This window comes from Pollicipes pollicipes, unplaced genomic scaffold (assembly GCF_011947565.3).
Source record: "Pollicipes pollicipes isolate AB1234 unplaced genomic scaffold, Ppol_2.1 Scaffold_5724;HRSCAF=6776_pilon_pilon_pilon, whole genome shotgun sequence".
Classification (NCBI taxonomy): Eukaryota; Metazoa; Arthropoda; class Thecostraca; order Pollicipedomorpha; family Pollicipedidae; genus Pollicipes; species Pollicipes pollicipes.
The window spans coordinates 18995152-19013189 of record NW_023596746.1 but is presented as its reverse complement, the minus strand read 5'-3'; the positions used below and the strand labels follow the sequence as shown (position 1 = coordinate 19013189).

General features: G+C 54.4%; 1 protein-coding gene across 1 annotated transcript; it reads right to left on the bottom strand.

Annotated features, from left to right (window-relative positions):
- Positions 1 to 1732: 1732 nt before the first annotated feature.
- Positions 1733 to 15719, bottom strand: LOC119102209 (protein O-mannosyl-transferase 2). Its single transcript, XM_037225570.1, has 17 exons — positions 15663 to 15719; positions 14458 to 14542; positions 11737 to 11847; positions 10846 to 10954; positions 10328 to 10436; positions 9475 to 9634; positions 8993 to 9105; positions 8606 to 8685; positions 7963 to 8110; positions 6426 to 6609; positions 5863 to 6023; positions 5116 to 5213; positions 3883 to 4058; positions 3102 to 3252; positions 2627 to 2764; positions 2375 to 2486; positions 1733 to 2056 (listed from the first exon to the last, which is right to left on the bottom strand). Exons 3-17 carry the CDS (start codon positions 11845 to 11847, stop codon positions 1957 to 1959), a joined length of 1950 nt encoding a protein of 649 aa, XP_037081465.1. The 5' UTR covers positions 14458 to 14542; positions 15663 to 15719; the 3' UTR covers positions 1733 to 1956.
- Positions 15720 to 18038: the final 2319 nt, after the last annotated feature.

Here is an 18038-nt window from a genome sequence, read left to right as displayed (position 1 = left end):
CCGGCGCCGCCACCGTGCGTCATATATGGTGCCACAGCCTCACGAGCCCTGCCGCTGGGTCGGGGTCTCCGACAGACAGACGTCGTCCCTCGGCTACCGTCGGTCGGGCGGGGCAGGGCCGCGGCGCCGGTCAGATCGCGCGGAGGACGGGCCGGAGCTGTGCAATATGGCCGGCGAGAGGCGCAGCGCAGCGAGCGCGCGAGGGGCGCCACCGGGCGTAGTCGGCTTGTGTAGACTGGGCGCAGGAACAAGCCGATAGCCAGAGGGTGGGGTCACATAGCGGACCTGTGGGTGCGAAGCTTTGCTGGAGGCGAGTTCCTGTGGTAGGGGTGATGGCCGCCCTCGTTCTCCGTGTGAGCCGGCAGACGGCTGGGGTCTTTTGATACTAACGTACGCTGCGCCTCTTGTCCTGGAACTGCGCCGAAGTCCAGTGTTTATCGGGTTTCGGCGAACTGTAGACTAGGTAGTCAGTCTTGTGTTGTGTCAAACGTCTGCTCGCCATCGATGTTGATGACGCGTGAGCGGCGCACTACCGGCGAACAACAGTGGCTGCCCGTTCGTGCGCGTATTCACGTATCCATTCTCACAGTGCGCCACACTCGTACCCTCCACATCCGACTGCGTTCGGGTGATGGCTGTGTGTCGAATGTCAATAGCCGTAACAACTCCGACCGCTGCGCTGCTCTGCGGTGTCGGCGCCTTTGTCGGTGACTTGGCTGTTGTGATTTGTTGTGAATGCCTCGGGCAGTGAGGGAAAGCGGTGAGTTTGCCATTCGTAACCGCCAGCGTAATTTGCAAAGACCTTTTGTCCAGGCTTGCTGCCTGCAAACGCAGTTAAATTATTGAATTTGTGTTTTGTTCTTTACGCTTACAAGCAACTTAGCTGCTTACATGAATCTCGGCGCGTGTGTTTTACCACATTTTCCCCCATTTCCACTTTTTTTTGGTTGTTGCTACATGGCACGTGGGACAGTAACACACATTTTCTGAATTTTCCACTCCAGCGCCCAACCGCGCAGCCCTGATTCGCACGGGGACAGCAAGAAATAGATTACATTTATTTATTTATTTCGATTACTTTCGAAGCAAATCGATTAAAGGCATCGCAAGGAGTGTGTAACTCGTGCTTGAAAAATAAACGTCATGGACATTATTTGAGAAAACCCGTGCACGTTTAACATCCGGACTAGTGAAATGAATTCTTCCCCTCTCCCGTCCCCCCCCCCCCCCCCCACCGTCTCACTCAAAATCTGAATGTTCACTGCTCAGTCCACGCGCGGGCCGATCATGAAGCGTGTGTGTGTGCGACTGTTGCGAAGACTGCGATGTTTGCCAATAAATGAACCCCAGGGATACTGCATTTAGTTGATGGGACTACGGTGTGTTTTATTCGTGCGTTTCGTCCGTTTTCATGCGCTACCAGGAACCCAACGTTGGATTGTTTCTATCCTGGGCCTGAGCCCCGTTGCTCCTGTTTTTTTTTTGCGTGACCTTTGTGCGCGTCTTTCTCTGTATCCTATGTTCCTGGACGTGGCTGCTTGTGTATGTTATGATATACAGACGGTTTCGCGTAGGCTTTGATAGCACATAAAACATTCGAAAAATGTGAATAACCTGCTACTACTGTCAATATTCCCCCCCCCCCCCCCCCCCCCCCCACCACTCTCCTCACTCTCCCTTCGTCTGCCGCATATCCGCCCTGCTCCTCGCTGACACGACATTGAACACCTCACTCGCCCAGCACCTGTATTCGGGACCGATAGCGATAGACCCGCGCCGAAAATATTGCACCGACAACAGAAGTACGCGGCACAAGACGTTTTCAAACTCGCTCCTGTCGGCATTTTGAGCACCACTTGTACTAGTCAAGGGATGGCGTGTATGGCATCACGAAGCATACATGAACGGGGACGGGTCGCGCTTGGTGCCACGCTTAGTGCGCGGCACGGCGGCTCCTCACATTTCCCATGAGTCAAAATACAGGAACCTCTTCACGAGCAGCTCGCTGGTGCCATCGCCCGGAACGCCGAAGGCCAGCTCCCAGTTCGTCAGGAAGCTGAAAATACGGCCAGAAGACGTCAACGATCAGATCGCGCAAGGAACGCTGTACATTCGACTCAGCTGCCGGGCGCTGGGGCAGCTCCTTTTAACTCTGCTGTACTTATTGCTCTCGCCCCCTCCCCCCCCCCGCCGAAAGGTGTAGTCAGCCGTTTGAAATTAAAGTGTTTAACCAGCTTGGTCTTTCTCTTTGTACCCTCCGTCGATTCGTGTAGTTAAAACTGAGCACTGTCCACGAATGTTTTGTGAAACAAGCGCCAGACGAAACATATTCGGTTTGATCTCGCCACCGGAAAGGCTGACATGTAGTACTGACCTGTTGACATAGAAAGCCGATATAGCTGCCAAGATGGTGGGTCGGACAAATTGGCGACCCAACGGCAGAGGTAGACGTTCTAGGCCCCCAATCAGTCCGTCTACCACCACACCTGGGGACGTCATCAGCAGAAAAACTCATCCACGACCGTTTGTGTTCCGCCCGGTAACACTGCCACCACAGCACTTCATTTTCCACCCAAAGCATCACGGAACATGAACACGAGATTACTGTGAGTACCAGGCGGCTTACCAGATATCATTGTGCTGAAGAAGAACGACGGCAGGTAGTGGTGGAAGTAGAGGATGCGTTGCATGGCCCAGAAGGGCAGGTAGTGCAGCGCCCAGCCCAGCAGCAGGTACAGCAGACCCTCCCGAATGCGAGAACACTCTGAGGGCGCACCGGACACGTCAGCGGCACGGACAACACGGACCGCGCCGGGTGCACACCAGCTCTGTGGCACGGTCCAGGGGCGCGGCGCCCCCACGCCAACGGACCACATTCACAGCGCTATTCATCAGTGAAAATGCTCGCAGATAGCGACTCAAAAAAAGTTGTTACATAGCCATAGCCCCTGACTAGTGGCCGCCGAGCAATAGACATCCGAACGACAGCTCCTCGCGGGCAAGCCCCTGACCACGGCCGCTGACCGGCGGACTGCTGACCAGCGGTCTCTGACGCTCGCACGACGGGGTTCGGGCTGGGCCCGGCCGACGCCATGTCCCACCTGCGGGCTGCCGCGGACGCCGCTGCCGCCGCACCTCCGACACGACCCAGAGCAGCGGCAGCAGGCACAGCACTGCCAGGTTCAGGAAGTAGACGTGAGGACTGCCCACGAAGTACAGCGAGTGCCATGTTGTCCCGTGGCCCGGACACCCCTGTCGGACAGAGTGCTAGGTCAAACTCGTCCCGAACACCCCTGTCGAGGCAGAGCACAGGGCCAGACTTAACCCGGACACCCCTGTCTGGATACAGCACGGCGTCAGATCTAGGTCGGACACCCCTGTCTGGATAAAGCACGACGTCAGACCTGGGTCGGACACCTTTGTCGGGACAGAACACGGGATCAGACTTGGCCTGGACATCCCAGTAGGACAGAGCACGAGGTTAGACTTCGCCCAGACATCCCTGTCGGATAGAGCACGAGGTTAGACTTCGCCCAGACATCCCAGTCGGACAGAACACGAGGTTAGACTTCGCCCAGACACTGAATGGAGCACTCCATTTAGCAATGAATGGCATCGTCGCGATTCAGTAAAAAGTGATAACGGAACCATTGCAAAACACGATTAGAGCCCGACCTCGATCAAAAATACGAGTGACACCTATCGTCCTCGTCTCACTTCACAAATGGGACTGCCCTGAGCTTAAGCTTACTATGACTCCGTCCATGCTTGTACCTGGAGAGAGCCATGAACAGAACACTCGCTTCTGATACACCTGTGATTTTGACGGAATGACGGTCCCGAAGAAGCTGTTTGCGACGCGCAACGCACAGTCGTACATACCCTGTAAAGCACAGGCCACATCCAGGGATGGCTTCTGAGCAGCTTCTGCATGCCGTCTTCGCCCTCAAAGTCATAGACTTTGAGTTTGCTGTTGGAGTTGAGCATGACCTGGTGCAGCTCCACGATCTTGTTAAGGGTGCTCATCTCGTATAGCGCCTTCAGATCAGTACCTTCCACTGTCAGCATCATACCACGAAGGTCAGAACGACAAATGGCTGTTTTCCAGTCACGTACTTCACCCTCCCTCCGAAGGAAAATAGTTATTAATACAAGTACTTGCGCATTTGCTTTGCTGCGCACAATGCGAATAATTTAAAACTTTTAGTTATCTATTATTTGCAGTTTAAATCACGGTTCTAGGTTCCCTGGTTGCCGAGATATGGAGCGAAACGTGAAGGACTCGGCCTCGGGCCGCGCGCTCTGCTGCCAGTCTCTGGGGCCGCCGGCGGGAGAGAGCGCATTTCGGCCGCGCTCTCTGCGACACGGCCGAGGTTGTTCTATGTGATCGGCGATTGATCGTGGGACGTGGCCGGTGATTTTTCCCCTTCCATGAGCTGTCAGCCTTTTGAACGATGGCAGCACACACTGCCGTTGCATCCAATGCCATTGTATTGTATCGAACGATGAAAAACGGTCAGTACCGGCCAAATCGTTTGCCCTGGCTCGTTATTAATACTAAACGACAAAATGATGATGCTCAAAATCCCTAAACATGCAGCGATCGTAAATATTGTATATCCGCTGGGGAAAACTGATACGAATGCACGCATGTGCTTCATAAATTCGCTATTTGGAGGTTTTTGTGCCGATTTGGTGTTGCGTACGTAATTTGCCACATGACATCTTGTGCTTCGTAAATATATATCACACATAGAATGCGTGACATGACATAACACATAGAACGCGACATTACATGCCTCTGCATTGCACAACAGCGCGCTCCACGTTATGTAACACGCATAAAGTCTTGCCCCCCCCCCCCCCCCCCCCGTGCGGGGATGCAAATGGCGTAGATCACAGACACTTCTCTCCACGCAATAGAGCTACCTATGGGTGTCCATAGCAGCCGGTGTATGGACATCGGCCACATCTGGTCGGTAGCGAAGCGAGGCGGCATTTCTGAGACAGCACAGCCCTGCAGGTTTAAATGGGGAGCAGCACTTCCCTTCCTCCGGAACGCTTTTTAAGTCTACTGTGGGGGAGGGGGTGGGGGTGAGGAGGGGGATAGCTTGCCTTTGGGGTTGACGTTCTCGTCGATCTGCCACAGCTGGTGTACGTCCTTCAGATTGACACCCTTCGGATCACACGCAGCCTCCCACGCGCCGAAGCCCCTGGAGAACATCGCCGTCAGCCGACGGTGCAGCGCACAGGGCACAGACGGGGTCAGCAGAATGTGGGGCATTGGAATATGATCCCTGCACCGATCCGGCCACGATCTCAAGACTGCGCAACCATACAGCCCAAACGTCATACTCAGCTCTGCCAAATTTGTCTTTTACTTTTGCACCATAACACTGAAGACAAAGATAACATGAGCTCACCGATCAAAAGCATTTGCAAAAGCATTTCTAGTTAAGTATCCGCCAGACACTAGTGCAATCGAGCCAATCAAAACTGACATGGATTTTGGATCTGAGTGTATTGGGAAATATTCGAATATTTGCGTCGAAATTTCGAACAAAAACGAGGCAGCGGGCAAGTTATTTCGATACAGATCCGACATATACGCGCCGCATTTAGTTGGAACGACGGCAACGTGGCCCTAGATATGATTTAGTACATGCCAATGCGTCATTCGATGATTAGTTTTGTGTAACACGTGTGATTTTTATAACTCGTAAGCTACGAGTCCAATTCGAATATTTTTGAAACCTGCCCCACCGAATCCTCAGACCTAATCCGTCTGCACCAAGCATACCCACCCGCTGGGGGAGGGGGCGTCAGTGTGGCGGTCCGCGGGTAGGCATCCGGCTCGCTCACCAGGAGGGGTACTTGCTGAGGCCGGGCCGCAGCGCGCAGCCGGTGCGGTTGTTGATCAGCCGGAACCAGGAGCCGACGGCGCGCAGCGGCGTGACGCCCGGCTCGGCGCCCGGCTCGTCCAGCAGCACCCGCCACACACTGCCCTCGTAGAACTCGTCCACCTGCCGGCGGCGCGGGCGGGTTGACCAACGCCGTCAACGGGCAGTCCAGCCATCAACGGCCAGGACACGAGGCGCAGCCGTAAGGCCACGGCTGGGGGCCGTGGCGTCTTGGCTTACGATCGTAAATTATGCAGTTATACGTGCCTGGCGAGTAATGACTGCACATAACAGGGCTCGGACAGGTACAACGCTTAGTATCAGACACCTGCGGCACCAGTGATTTGAGTCGGTAACTGGATCAAAATGCTATGGCGACAAGTCAACTGCGCCGCGGAGGCTGCTGCGAAGCCTCGACCTCATCGGTCACCAGGGCTCGCTGTCAGGCCAGGTTTCCTGATGGCACTGAATAATATGATTTGCGGCGCCGAGGGACCCGGCCGGCCGGCCGGCGGTCGCACCCACCTCTCCGAAGCCGGTGGCCATGTACATGTGTCGGGTGATCGGCGCCCGCACCCGGTGTGTGTGCAGGTGCCGCTCGGTGAACACGTTCAGCAGGCGCACCAGGTCGCCGTGCGCCACCGGCTGCGCCACATACTCGTCTGAGGTCATGTCGGCCAGCCGGCCCTCGTCCACGCGCTTGAACCCCCTGCGAATCGGCCGCAACTGAGCCTCCACTGACACGGCCGGCGGCAGCGCGCCACGCCGCGGCTGCCGAACACGGCTTCTGCGGGACGTGACTGCTGGCGGTCCCGGGCCGATGTCGGGGTTCGGCGATGTCGGCTATCAGAAGCATCTCGTGCCGGCCGCACGTCACCAGACAGGTTGGGAAGACAGATTGGGAGGACAGGTTGGAAGGATAGGTTGAGAGGATATGTTAAGAAGGCAGGTTGGGAGGATATGTTGCGAGGACAAAATGGAAGGACGGTTTGGGAGGACAGGTTGAGGGAGCAGGTTAGGAGGATAGGTTGGAGGGGACAGGACGGGAGGACGGGAGGACATGTTGGCGGGACAGGTTGGGAGGACAGGATGGGGGACGACCAGACGGCAAACCTGGCCAGCATTCTCGGAGTTTGGCGCACAAAAACTTGAGAGTGCTGCAGAGAACGCTGCAGGGTTACGAATCGCAGTTATATCACAGAAGGGTTAATATCACACGATAATGACACACCGATGGCTACTTGGTGCCGGTCTGAAATGAACAGTATCGAAACAAACGTTTATCGTTAGTCATGCAAGCTCAATGTGCACAGGCAAATGGTGCAAAAAAGCAACGGGCAATCACCAGAGCAAAAGAAGCACCAGTACACAGCGCATTGCTGACTGGTGTAAGGCGGCCAAATAAGCAGATCGTCCAAGACATCGTCGAGGTATGAAACCCCCGCTTATAGTGCCTGATGATGGCACAGTAGCGAAGCGAGCGCGGTTACAGTGTATCATTGTGTAGAGGACACTGCGCGATAGGTGACGCAGCCGGACATCTAACGGCTCCTCCCCGGGAATGGTTCAGCAGACCGCTCATACATGCTGTTTTGCCGTGATGCGTTGCGGAACACGGCGGCGGCGTCCGCAGTGACTGACAGATGGCGTTTAAGCGACGACTGGACACGACAATTTGTTCGGCTCTCGTCCCCCCTCTGTCGTTCACCCCTGGGCCCTCGACCCCTTTCCAGTTCCCTCCTCCGCAGCCTCCGGCCAATGTCAGCGCCTTTCAGCCCAGGAGGCGCGCGAAGGAAAACAGGTGACCGACGCCTGGCCAAGCGGCGAGGCTGTGATGCACCAAAACAGAGAGCAAGAACAACAACGAACAGTGGCCGAGCGACGGCGCGGATGGGTCGGCGCCTCACGACCCCGTACGACCAATCAATGACGTCTCACGACCCCGTGCGACCAATCACCGGCGCCTCACGACCCCGTGCGACCAATCACCGGCGCCTCGCGACCCCGCGCGACCAATTACCGCCAGCGCTGACGGGTGGCACCCGACGGCCGCGGCACTAACCAGGCGTTCAGCTCGTCGAGGTTCATGTCGAGCGCGATGACCTGGTGCTCGGCGCCGTACTCAGGCGGGTACAGGTCGTACGAGGTGGTCAGATAACCGCTCGGCCGCACCGCGCTCAGCAGCGTCACTTGCGAGCCGTACATCACCACTGCCGGACAGGGCGGGCGGAAGGTCACAGCCGCACATGACCACTGTCGGACAGGGCGGGCGGGGGGTCACAGCCGTACATGACCACTTCCGGACAGGGCAGGTGGAAGGTCACAGCCGTACATGACCACTGTTGGACGGGGCGGGTGGAAGGTCACAGCCGCACATGACCACTGTTGGACAGGGCGGGTGGAAGGTCACAGCTGCACATGACCATTACCGAACATGGCGGGTTGAAGGTCACAGCCGCACATGACCACAGTCTGACGGGGCGAGTGGAAGGTCAGAACGTTCACACCTGTCTCATGTTCGTGAATATTGACGTACAAAGAGCTGAGCTGCGTTTCTTCAAACTGCGCGTGATCGAGCATGGGTTCTCGTGTCTTTCCGGACACAAATAACTTTAGTGATGATATATATCCTGGCCAGCGCTGCGGCGCCCATGTAGCAAGGGCTCTCGCATGGCGGGTTACGGCGGGTGATGAGGACGTCTCACCAGACGGTGTGTGCCTTGAGATGTTGTGGTCCGGAAAGGAAAGCCGGAACTGCGCCGAGTGAAAGCCGATTCCCGGCGAACTGAAACATTCAGACACAAGCCGTCGCCCTACGATCGCTGTTCCCTGAGATCAAAGCTTATAAACGTAATCAACATGATCGCCCAACTGATTCTATGAATAGACGTCTACAAACTCAAGAGAAACTCTTGATGCTTGCAGGTGCCGTTTTTCCGACATATGCCACCCCAAGGCGTCCGCTTTATAATAAGCAACTTCACGAGATGAACCATTCCCCTAAATCCTAGCCTATGAATAGAGGTGAAGTTGCTTGCGGTTATTGGGTTCCAAACAGATGAACTGTGATATGCGCACTGCAAAAGACTCACTTTGCTCCCTTGTGCAGCAGATGCAGATGGAGCACAAACGTGGAGAGATACAGCAGAATTGGCACCAGCACCAGACCAACACAGCGGGCCAGGAAGTGCTTGATCAAATTCATCTGAAGCAGGCAGCGGCAATCAGCTGTTTTCCAAAGCTTCAAGAGAGACGGAGAACATTCGAAGAGAGTGACACTGCGCTCTATGTTCCAGTCATGCGTGATGCGATTTGTAATTTCATTGCCTCGACCCTACGAATGCTTGTGGTCATGCAGGCAAAAACCCGCAATGGTAGCATTGCAAAGCCCTACATTGCACGGCAGGCGACACACGCGCACTTAGCGCGGCTACAGCAGGCATGTAGCGAACTATGGGTGCCACGCGATTCAAAAATGTCTTGCTGAAACGTCGCTCGCAGAGCTAGTGGCAGGCCGAGGCGCGCCTCACGGTGAGCGCGCCGTCCGCGCGGTGCGGGAGCCGTGAGGACGCACCAGCCCAGCTGAGGTGTCGCAGTACTGCTGCCAGAGGTCGTACACTGCCTGCAGGCCCACCAGCACCACCACGAACGCGCCGACGTACTTGACGGCGAACGTGAGGCCCAGGCAAACACCGGTTTGCAGCAGCCACAACCACCAGCGCACTCCGAACGGTCTGCAGCGATGCGGCAGACGTCAGACAAAAACAGACATCAGCCACGAGCAGCCACAGCCACCAGCGCACTCCGAACGGTCTGCAGCGACGCGGCAGACGTCAGACAACAGACATCAGTCATGAGCAGCCACAGCCACCAGCCTGCTCTGAACGGTCTGCAGCGACGCGGTAGACGTCAGACAAAAACAGACATTAGTCACGAGCAGCCGCAGCCACCAGTCTGCTCTGAGCGGTCTGCAGCGACGCGTGACAGAGTTCATGCAATGGAATCGAGCAACAAAAGTTTTGCGCAACGGGATCGTAATAGGAAGTAATAGGAAGACAGTAAAACTGGCAAAACTGCGGCGACAACAAATATCACAGAAATGTTGCAACGATAGCATGAATGGTGCGCACATCTAGAACAACGTATCGCAGGTACATCATATGAACGTACCCCTGCCTTGCGTGATGTGTACTCACTGATGGATCCAAGGAGGGGCCAAGAACGCTGACATTCACCTCTCGTCGAGCACGATGTAGGAACAGGATCTTTCCTTCTTAAGGTTCGTTTCCGTTAGTTGACATTGGAGTGGTATTCAGAGCTTGCCCGCACATTCAACGTTGTACCACCGTGTAACACCCAGGCACCAGCCATACCACACATGCTCATGACACAGCTGTTGGGGACATCCAGAGGGGACTGAGGCCTACCTGTCCCGGCATGACCAGAACTTGACGCTGCTGTAGGCTGACTGCAGGATGAACCACACCAGGATGGGGTCCAACAGAATGAGCCTGTTGTACGCATGGGCTGCTGAATCTGCAACGGCGAGACAGGAACCAACTTTTGTTATTGACTCAACCTACTGGTGTCTGCACCGAAGGCAAAAGCAAATGGGACCTTCCTTTTGTCAAACGCACAGACGTTTGCTGCGTTTCGGTTAAAAGGAGAAATAAGCCAATGGCACAAAGTCAGTTTTCTTTCATGTTTAATGCCTACACGTTTTCCAGCACAAAAGGGGATAGGACTGTTTTGCAATGAAAGAATCACTACTGCTCTATCGCTCGTTCACGCTGACTTCGCACCCATTCCACAGCTTAAAAAAGAGTCGGACTGCCTCATCAGCGGCGGTCATCCAGTGACGTCACGCCCGGCACTGACCAATCATCCGGTGACGTCATACCCCAGCACTGACCAATCATCCGATGACGTCACACCCGGCACTAACCGCAGACGATCAGCAGTGTGGTGATGTACGCTGCCGAGAGCGACCGGCTGATCTCCCACACGAGCAGGAATGACGTCACCACTTGGAACACGCCAAACAGAGACACGCCCTGAGAAAAAAAGCGCTTGCCTTAATGCTGGACCGGCGGCACAGATAAACAGGTCGTTAAGGAATCCTATGGGATCCAGTGCATACCAGGTCTGCATGTGTAACCGCTGCAGTTATTGGTGGAGCTTTGGGGTCTGATTTGTCGTCAGCTTGTGTGGCAGCAGCTAACCGCTGCAGCTATTGGTGGAGCATTGGAGACTGATTTGTCGTCAGCTTGTGCGGCAGCCTTGGAAACCGATTTGTCGTCAGCTTGTGCGGCAGCAGCTAACCGCTGCAGCTATTGGTGGAGCCTTGGAGACTGATTTGTCGTCAGCTTGTGTGGCAGCCTTGGAGACTGATTTGTCGTCAGCTTGTGTGGCAGCCTTGGAGACAGATTTGTCGTCAATTTGTGTGGCAGCCTTGGAGACTGACTTGTCGTCAGCTTGTGTGGCAGCTTTCACTCTCACGGCTGAGCTATACTTTCGAATACCAGTCTCATCGCGGGCAGGCCTTCGGACGGGTTATGATAGAGTCAGAATTCGGCCATATCCTTGGACTCAGACCAGTCGGATTCCTTCCTGCCCATTACCAAGTAACCTGTCGACATGTAAACAGAAGTCTGTGTCTAAATCTGAGTTAAAACGTCAGCCAGTCACAGGTATCAAAGCTCCGATTCCAAGGTGGCGCGGACGGTATCATACCATGCCGTTCTCTTAAACGACAGGCCGCAACACTCGGTCACGAGCGCTGAAGGCATGTGCTAGCATAGCAGGCCAAGCCGACACGTCGGAGCGGCGTACTTACCATCCTCATCAGGATGTGCCACTGGTCCTGCGGGTACTCGTACGGGCGGTCGTTGTCGATAGGCATGGATACGTTCTGGTCGGCCATGTACCCGATGGCTGCCACGATCATCTGCCGGGGCACCGCGCGAGCTGTCACTCACACCGGACTACAGCCCGAGTTCTCATTCGCACCGGACCACAGCCCCAGCTTTCACTCACACGTAACCAAAGCCCGAGCTCTCATTCGCACCAGACCACAGCCCAAGCTCTCACTCACACCTGACCAAAACCCGAGCTCTCACTCACACCGGACTACAGCACGAGCTCTCGATCGCACCGGACTACAGCCTGAGCTCTCACTCACATGGGACTATAGCCCGAGCTCTCGATCGCACCGGACTACAGCCCGAGCTCTCACTCACACCGGACTATAGCCCGAGCTCTCACTCACGCTGGACTACAGCCCGAGCTCTCACTCACAGCGGATTACAGCACGAGCTCTCCCTCACACCAAACTACAGCCCGAGCTCTCACTCACACCGGACCACAGCCCGAGCTCTTACCCGCACTGGACCCCAGCCCTAGCTCTCACTCACACCGGACCATAGTCCGAGCTCTCACTCACAGCGGACTACAGCACGAGCTCTCACTCACATCGGACTACAGCCCAAGCTCTCACTCACACCGGACTAGAGCACGAGCTCTCACTCACAGATCTAGTCAGTGTTGCGTGCAGCACGGCTACGCACAGTGGCCGGTCGACAGTGACAACAGCAAGAGTTGGCTTAAGTCGAGGGATTGATATCAGAAAGAAAACCTTCAGCTTCTGGACTACCGGCATTGCGAATTTAGAGTCCTTATGCTGGGCTATTGGCCTTCAATATACGAGAGGATACTGCTTAAACGACGTCATAGTGCAAACCTTGATTATAATAGCAGTAGTAGTGCTGGCCATTTAAAGCTGGTCTTACGCTCGCGAGTGACGGCTTCGCCTGACTTGTGTTCACGTCACTCGCGGGCATAAAACTGGTTCGAAACGTCGACTTCTGGTAATGTGACCACTGTTTGCCTGTTTAAGTCGTTTAACAGTACCTTCTGGTACACTGAAGGTCGATAACTCAGCATGAGAAATCTGAACTCGTGACAGAGTGGATCGCAAGGATCAATATTCTGAAACGGCGAAGTGTTGGCCCGGACTTAAGGAGAAACACATACAAATTTGCACGAAGGATAGCATATTTAAAAGGCGTAATCGCCATCTACGGAGGCATTGATGACGAGAAGCTGTCAGCAACGTTGAAATAGCAAATACCGTGAAAATAAAAATATGCCTCAACGAATAAAACTGCTGTCTAACACTTGAGACCAGTGAGTTTTCCAGCATATGCCCTTTTAGCATTAACGATTAGGTTCTCTACATACACCTAACTTACACCAACCAGGAAGTCTCATTGTTCTTCTATGAGTAACGAGCAAAATGGCTTTCCATTGCATGACGCATTTCAAGGCACCCAACAAACGACCGGACCGCACGACTTTAAACTGCCTGCCCTCAAGACACTTTCAGAAAGTCATGTTATAACACTACGCTGCGTAAATGCGCGTCAGCGTTACGCGGTAACCCTGCTAACCTTGGCAACTCTCCTGAAAGACGGCCATTGCAACACTGGTAAAGCGTATCTGTGGCGGGTTACTGGGGGCGGTCTGGTCCGTTCGCGTAGTTTTGCCACACTACATCCTGGCATCGCCCATGTTTGGCATCACATCACTGCTCCCATGGAGCGCCCGAGGTGTCGTCTTGCCACCGCGCCAGGTGTGGCTGTGCGGCTTAATCACATGGGGCGCCGTGTGCACCATGCATGCCGGGTCAAGCGGAGCCGTTAAAACGGAAACGGGCTGACGGGTTAGACATTGACCTTCGATGGCGCGAAGTGTTCGGAACGCATCCAGAATCGCTTGCCGATATTGGGCAGTCTCCATCTCTGTGCGAATCCGGCGATGTTGCTTGGACCAATGATTAAACGCTTCCGCCATTGGCATTGGCGAAATCACGTGAAGAACTGCCAACTTCAACAAACAGACAATATAATGACGTCTGGACCTGGGTGGCATCGTAGTATATGATGTAGCCCTGCGTAACGCAGCGACTCTAAAAACGCGGACGTGACGAATGCCAAGTGCGGCATTTTGGCATCTTTGAAATCAAAACAACTTTCAAAAGGTGTGTGTTTTCCAACGCTTTGCCTTGTGGGTCTCGTCACCGACAAATCTACGTTAGCGGACAAATTTAGTGCGGGCGTTTCGCAAGTACAGCTGTCTTCAGTGCCGAAAACTGAGCTTGGTGCGGGGTCTGCCACAGGCCCGAGGGAGGTTGGTACGTGTTGGTCTATACCCTCAGCTCGGCCAATGTTGGCTGGTGTTGACTGATGATTTCCATGGAAATTTGCCAGTCCGGTTAGTCCTCGTTTCTCGGACAGCAGCGATAAAAATGGATAGTTTAGAAGTGGATAGAACGGCTTGGTGGTAACAACGGATAGTACATGAACACTGGACGTGTTCCTGATAGTTCCCTTTTGGGTTTTATTATGACGTGTGTTCTACACACTGCAGGCGGCTCCAGACACTACAGCCTCTCTTTATTGTGTTTTTAACGGCATAATTTTAAAAGAAATAACGGATGTGACGTATGGGATTCAGCACAGTTCATCTCATAAGTAGATAGACGTATACGCATACGTACCTTGCCAAGCGGTGGATGCACATCTTGAAAGAAAGTGCCAGTAAGGTAATGCTTAGAAAACCGCAGAAAGTGGACTTCGTCCCACCTAAAACGCCAGGGAGCATTGATTAGTAACAAATATGAGCGAGAACAATAGCAACAAGTCCCAAATTTCCTTATAGGCTTGAAAACGACCCCTCCCAATACGTCCATCAATGCGAAATAAAGCGGAACCGCAGTCAGCGAGGCGATGCTCATCAGTATGCCTCCCAACCGGCATGTGCACAACTGGCAGCAGGCATTCTACCCACGATCTCGCGCGGGATAAGGCTGCAACATTCTACCCACGATCTCGCGCGGGATAAGGCTGCAACATTTTATCAGTGGGACCGAGTGCTCACGATCTCGCGCGGGTTAAGGCTGCAACATTCTACCCACGATCTCGCGCAGGATAAGGCTGCAACATTTTATTGGTGGGAACGAGTGCCGGGCCGAGCGAGGACCGAACCGAGGAGCGAGCGCCACCGAACTTATCACTGGCCTCGATGCCTCGTCAGTGGTGGAGTTAGGAACCAGTCAGGACCACATCTACCAGTCTACCAGACCACATCTACCATCACTACTACCAGTCATCTACCAGTCGGGACCACATCTACTTTGTTCGGACCGAAATTACAGCACTGCTCTCCCGTTTGCCAAATGAATTTATAGTAATTAGGAATGAAATGAGTTTACAAGACAGACCCGGGTTCACCAAACTTGCAGCATACATCGGTCTAGAGGTGTTACATTCAATTGATTTTGCTCGAACAAGTCAACATCAGCTGAACGTAACAGACCAACATCAATTGAAACCAAAACATCTGCATTCCCAGAGTTATTCCCACCATGACCGCAGTCTAGCTGGACATTTCCTGCACGGCCGAAGCAGCGCGTCATTTTTAACGTGCTAAGTGGAGGAATGTCCCGCACCCCCCCCCCCCCCCCCCCCCACCCAACCCCACACAAACAACCCCACTCAACATTTCTGAACAAGTCCCGACGACCACACCACACTGAGGATTTAAAGGGGGCACTACAGAAGGAGGCCGGGGGTGGGGGTGGGGGTAGCACCAGGCGTTTTTTCTTAAAAAGAACAAATTAAAAACCCCGTGCCGCAGAGGGCAGCGGGCATTTATCTGACATACTTCTCCCCCACCCCCAGTCCTCGCGGCGTGCGGACTCACGTGGCTGCAGACGGTAGGCCGATCTTGTAGGCCCGCAGCACTGCCGTTGCTATGGTGACAGAGAACAGGCAGCTCCACCACGCGATGCTGAACGCTCGGCGGGTGGCTGGGCTCCTGTCGGGGAGAGGCGGGCCCGCCCTTCAGTCATCCGGCCGTCCGTCAGCAATGGTCATCAGTCAGTCAGCCGTCCGTCAGCAACGGCCATCAGTCAGTCAGCTGTTCGTCAGCAACGGTCATCAGTCAGTCAGCCGTCCGTCAGCAACGGCCATCAGTCAGTCAGCTGTTCGTCAGAAACGGTCATCAGTCAGTCAGCCGTCCGTCAGCAACGGTCATCAGTCAGTCAGCCGTTCGTCAGCAACGGTCATCAGTCAGTCAGCCGTCCATCAGCAGTGGTCATAAGTCATCCATTCGTCCGTCAGCAATGGTCTTAAGTTATCCATCCGTCCGTCAGCAATGGTCATCAGTCAGCCAGGCCGTCGGGTACTAGACCGCTGCGGCGGTAAACGGCGGGGCTGAACACACGGGATGCTATCCTGGCTCGATGTCGGCAATTCTGGGTCACACTTCCGAGGAGCATCACGGCAAGCACCAAACATGCACTACAGAAGCACAGCATGCCATGTGAGCATGCCATTTCCATGACGTTTGAGGTGTTTACTCTCGTCATCTCCCAGCCAACTCCTCTGCGTCCGTGTTCCTTCGCTTAGTAAGGGAATGAATGACCTCGCCGGCGACCTGCAACATCTGTCCGGGGTAGCTGTGGGCAGGCCTCGCCCGTCCGAAGGGAGACCGCTGGTCGAGCATGGCTGTATGTTCTCTGTGCCGCACCAGCAGGGGTCGTTGCCGTACCAGTGGCCATGTGAGGTGGTCTCTGTGACCTCGCTGCTGAGGGGCATGGCCGCGTGTCTGCTGAGGTCAACCGTCCTTTAGTCATTTGGGAGCCATTTTGAGCCTTCTGATGCCGCCAGTCAGCGTGCAAAAAGACCTCGACCGGAACATTGAAGTCTTTCCGACGGAGCTGTAGTCGGGCTAGTGCAACAGTCTAAAGCAGCGCGTAATATGGCGCTATGCCGTTTGTACCAGTCGCTGGTATAAAGCCTCATTGCCAACATAAACGGTGTGCGGATTTGTAAAATGCCACAATCAATCTTGACAGTTCACTTGATTCACCGGTCGTGCCTACAACGGAACAAGTGTCTCTCGATTGCACAATGTTCACCACTCATATTTATCTTTTGTTAACTGGAAAAATGAGCACATATTGGTCAAGGTATCCATTTGTGCGGTTTCCACCTTTTCCGTTTCTTCACTTCATATCGTAATATTTGTTCAATGTGATGGCTAGGGGTAACTTATTGCTAGATGGAAATTTTATAGAGATGTGGACCAGTGTGTGTGCCCATTTTCATCCTATGCATTTAACCTTTCAGCTTTTTAAAGATCAGGACACAATACCGATTCTATATACTCTATAAGCTAAAAAATAGAACTTCATAATGTAGTTTAGACTAAGCTTAACAATAACTACGCCGGTTTTGCACTGGTTTGAGTGACCTGTCAAGGTCAAGTGCGGGCACAGTCAGTTGTAGCTGGTCCACATTGTATTTTGTAGCTGGTCCACAGTGTATTTTGTTAAGAAGAAGACAGATCTATTCTATTCCGCTTACATTCCACTGATAATGAACACAGGGTCGGTTAGCTTAGGCACGCTGAGGACATTAGTGATACTGATCTTTGTTTATGACACATGACCCTGCAATGTCGAAAGACCATGAGCCGGGGGCTCTTCTCGATCACTCTTTACAACACTGTCTGAGTCAGGCATGTCCACTGTGCAGTGCAAAACTGACTACATAACTCGACAGCAGCAGCACTACGAAGTTCGGCCAGCAACGTCACACGGTAACAAGCCGCCTTGACGACTGATGTCTCACCTGCCGGGCCGTTCCTCTTTCCCCTCCCCCACCGTCAGCTCCTGCTTGAGCAGCGCGGCTAGCATGGTCACCAGCCCAGCCTCCGCGGCGCGCTGTCCGCCGGTGTCCAGCCTTCACCCGGACGGGGCCGTGCCGTCCTCCTGCCGGGGTCAACGGACGATCCGCAGCCGCCGGCGGCGCCGAGGCGGCCGGGCCGGCGCCGGCCGCGGCCGCCGCGCCCGCCCGGCCAGGGTCGGTCCGGTCGGAGCGCGCCCGCGGCCGGTGCCGCCCCAGTGTATCTGAGCCGAGCTGTATGTGCAGTGATAGTGCGTACCTGATCCATCCACGATTCATGACTCGCGGCATCGAAACATAGCGTTGCATCTTGCGCTGACATCGTTTCGTCACCGGCAGGCTAAATATGTGAAGCTTTTGGCGCAATCATACTTCTGAAGAGTTGTGG

What these genes read in the sequence shown, in the direction of transcription:
- LOC119102209 (XM_037225570.1), bottom strand. Translation starts at nt 11,847, where the DNA reads ATGATCGTGGCAGCCATCGGGTACATGGCCGACCAGAACGTATCCATG. An exon ending in CTCAAGGCACACACCGTCTG is followed by an intron (nt 8,111 to 8,605) that starts GTGAGACGTCCT and finishes CCTGTCCGGCAG; the next exon opens with TGGTGATGTACGGCTCGCAA. An exon ending in CGAGAACGTCAACCCCAAAG is followed by an intron (nt 4,059 to 5,115) that starts GCAAGCTATCCC and finishes TGATGCTGACAG; the next exon opens with TGGAAGGTACTGATCTGAAG.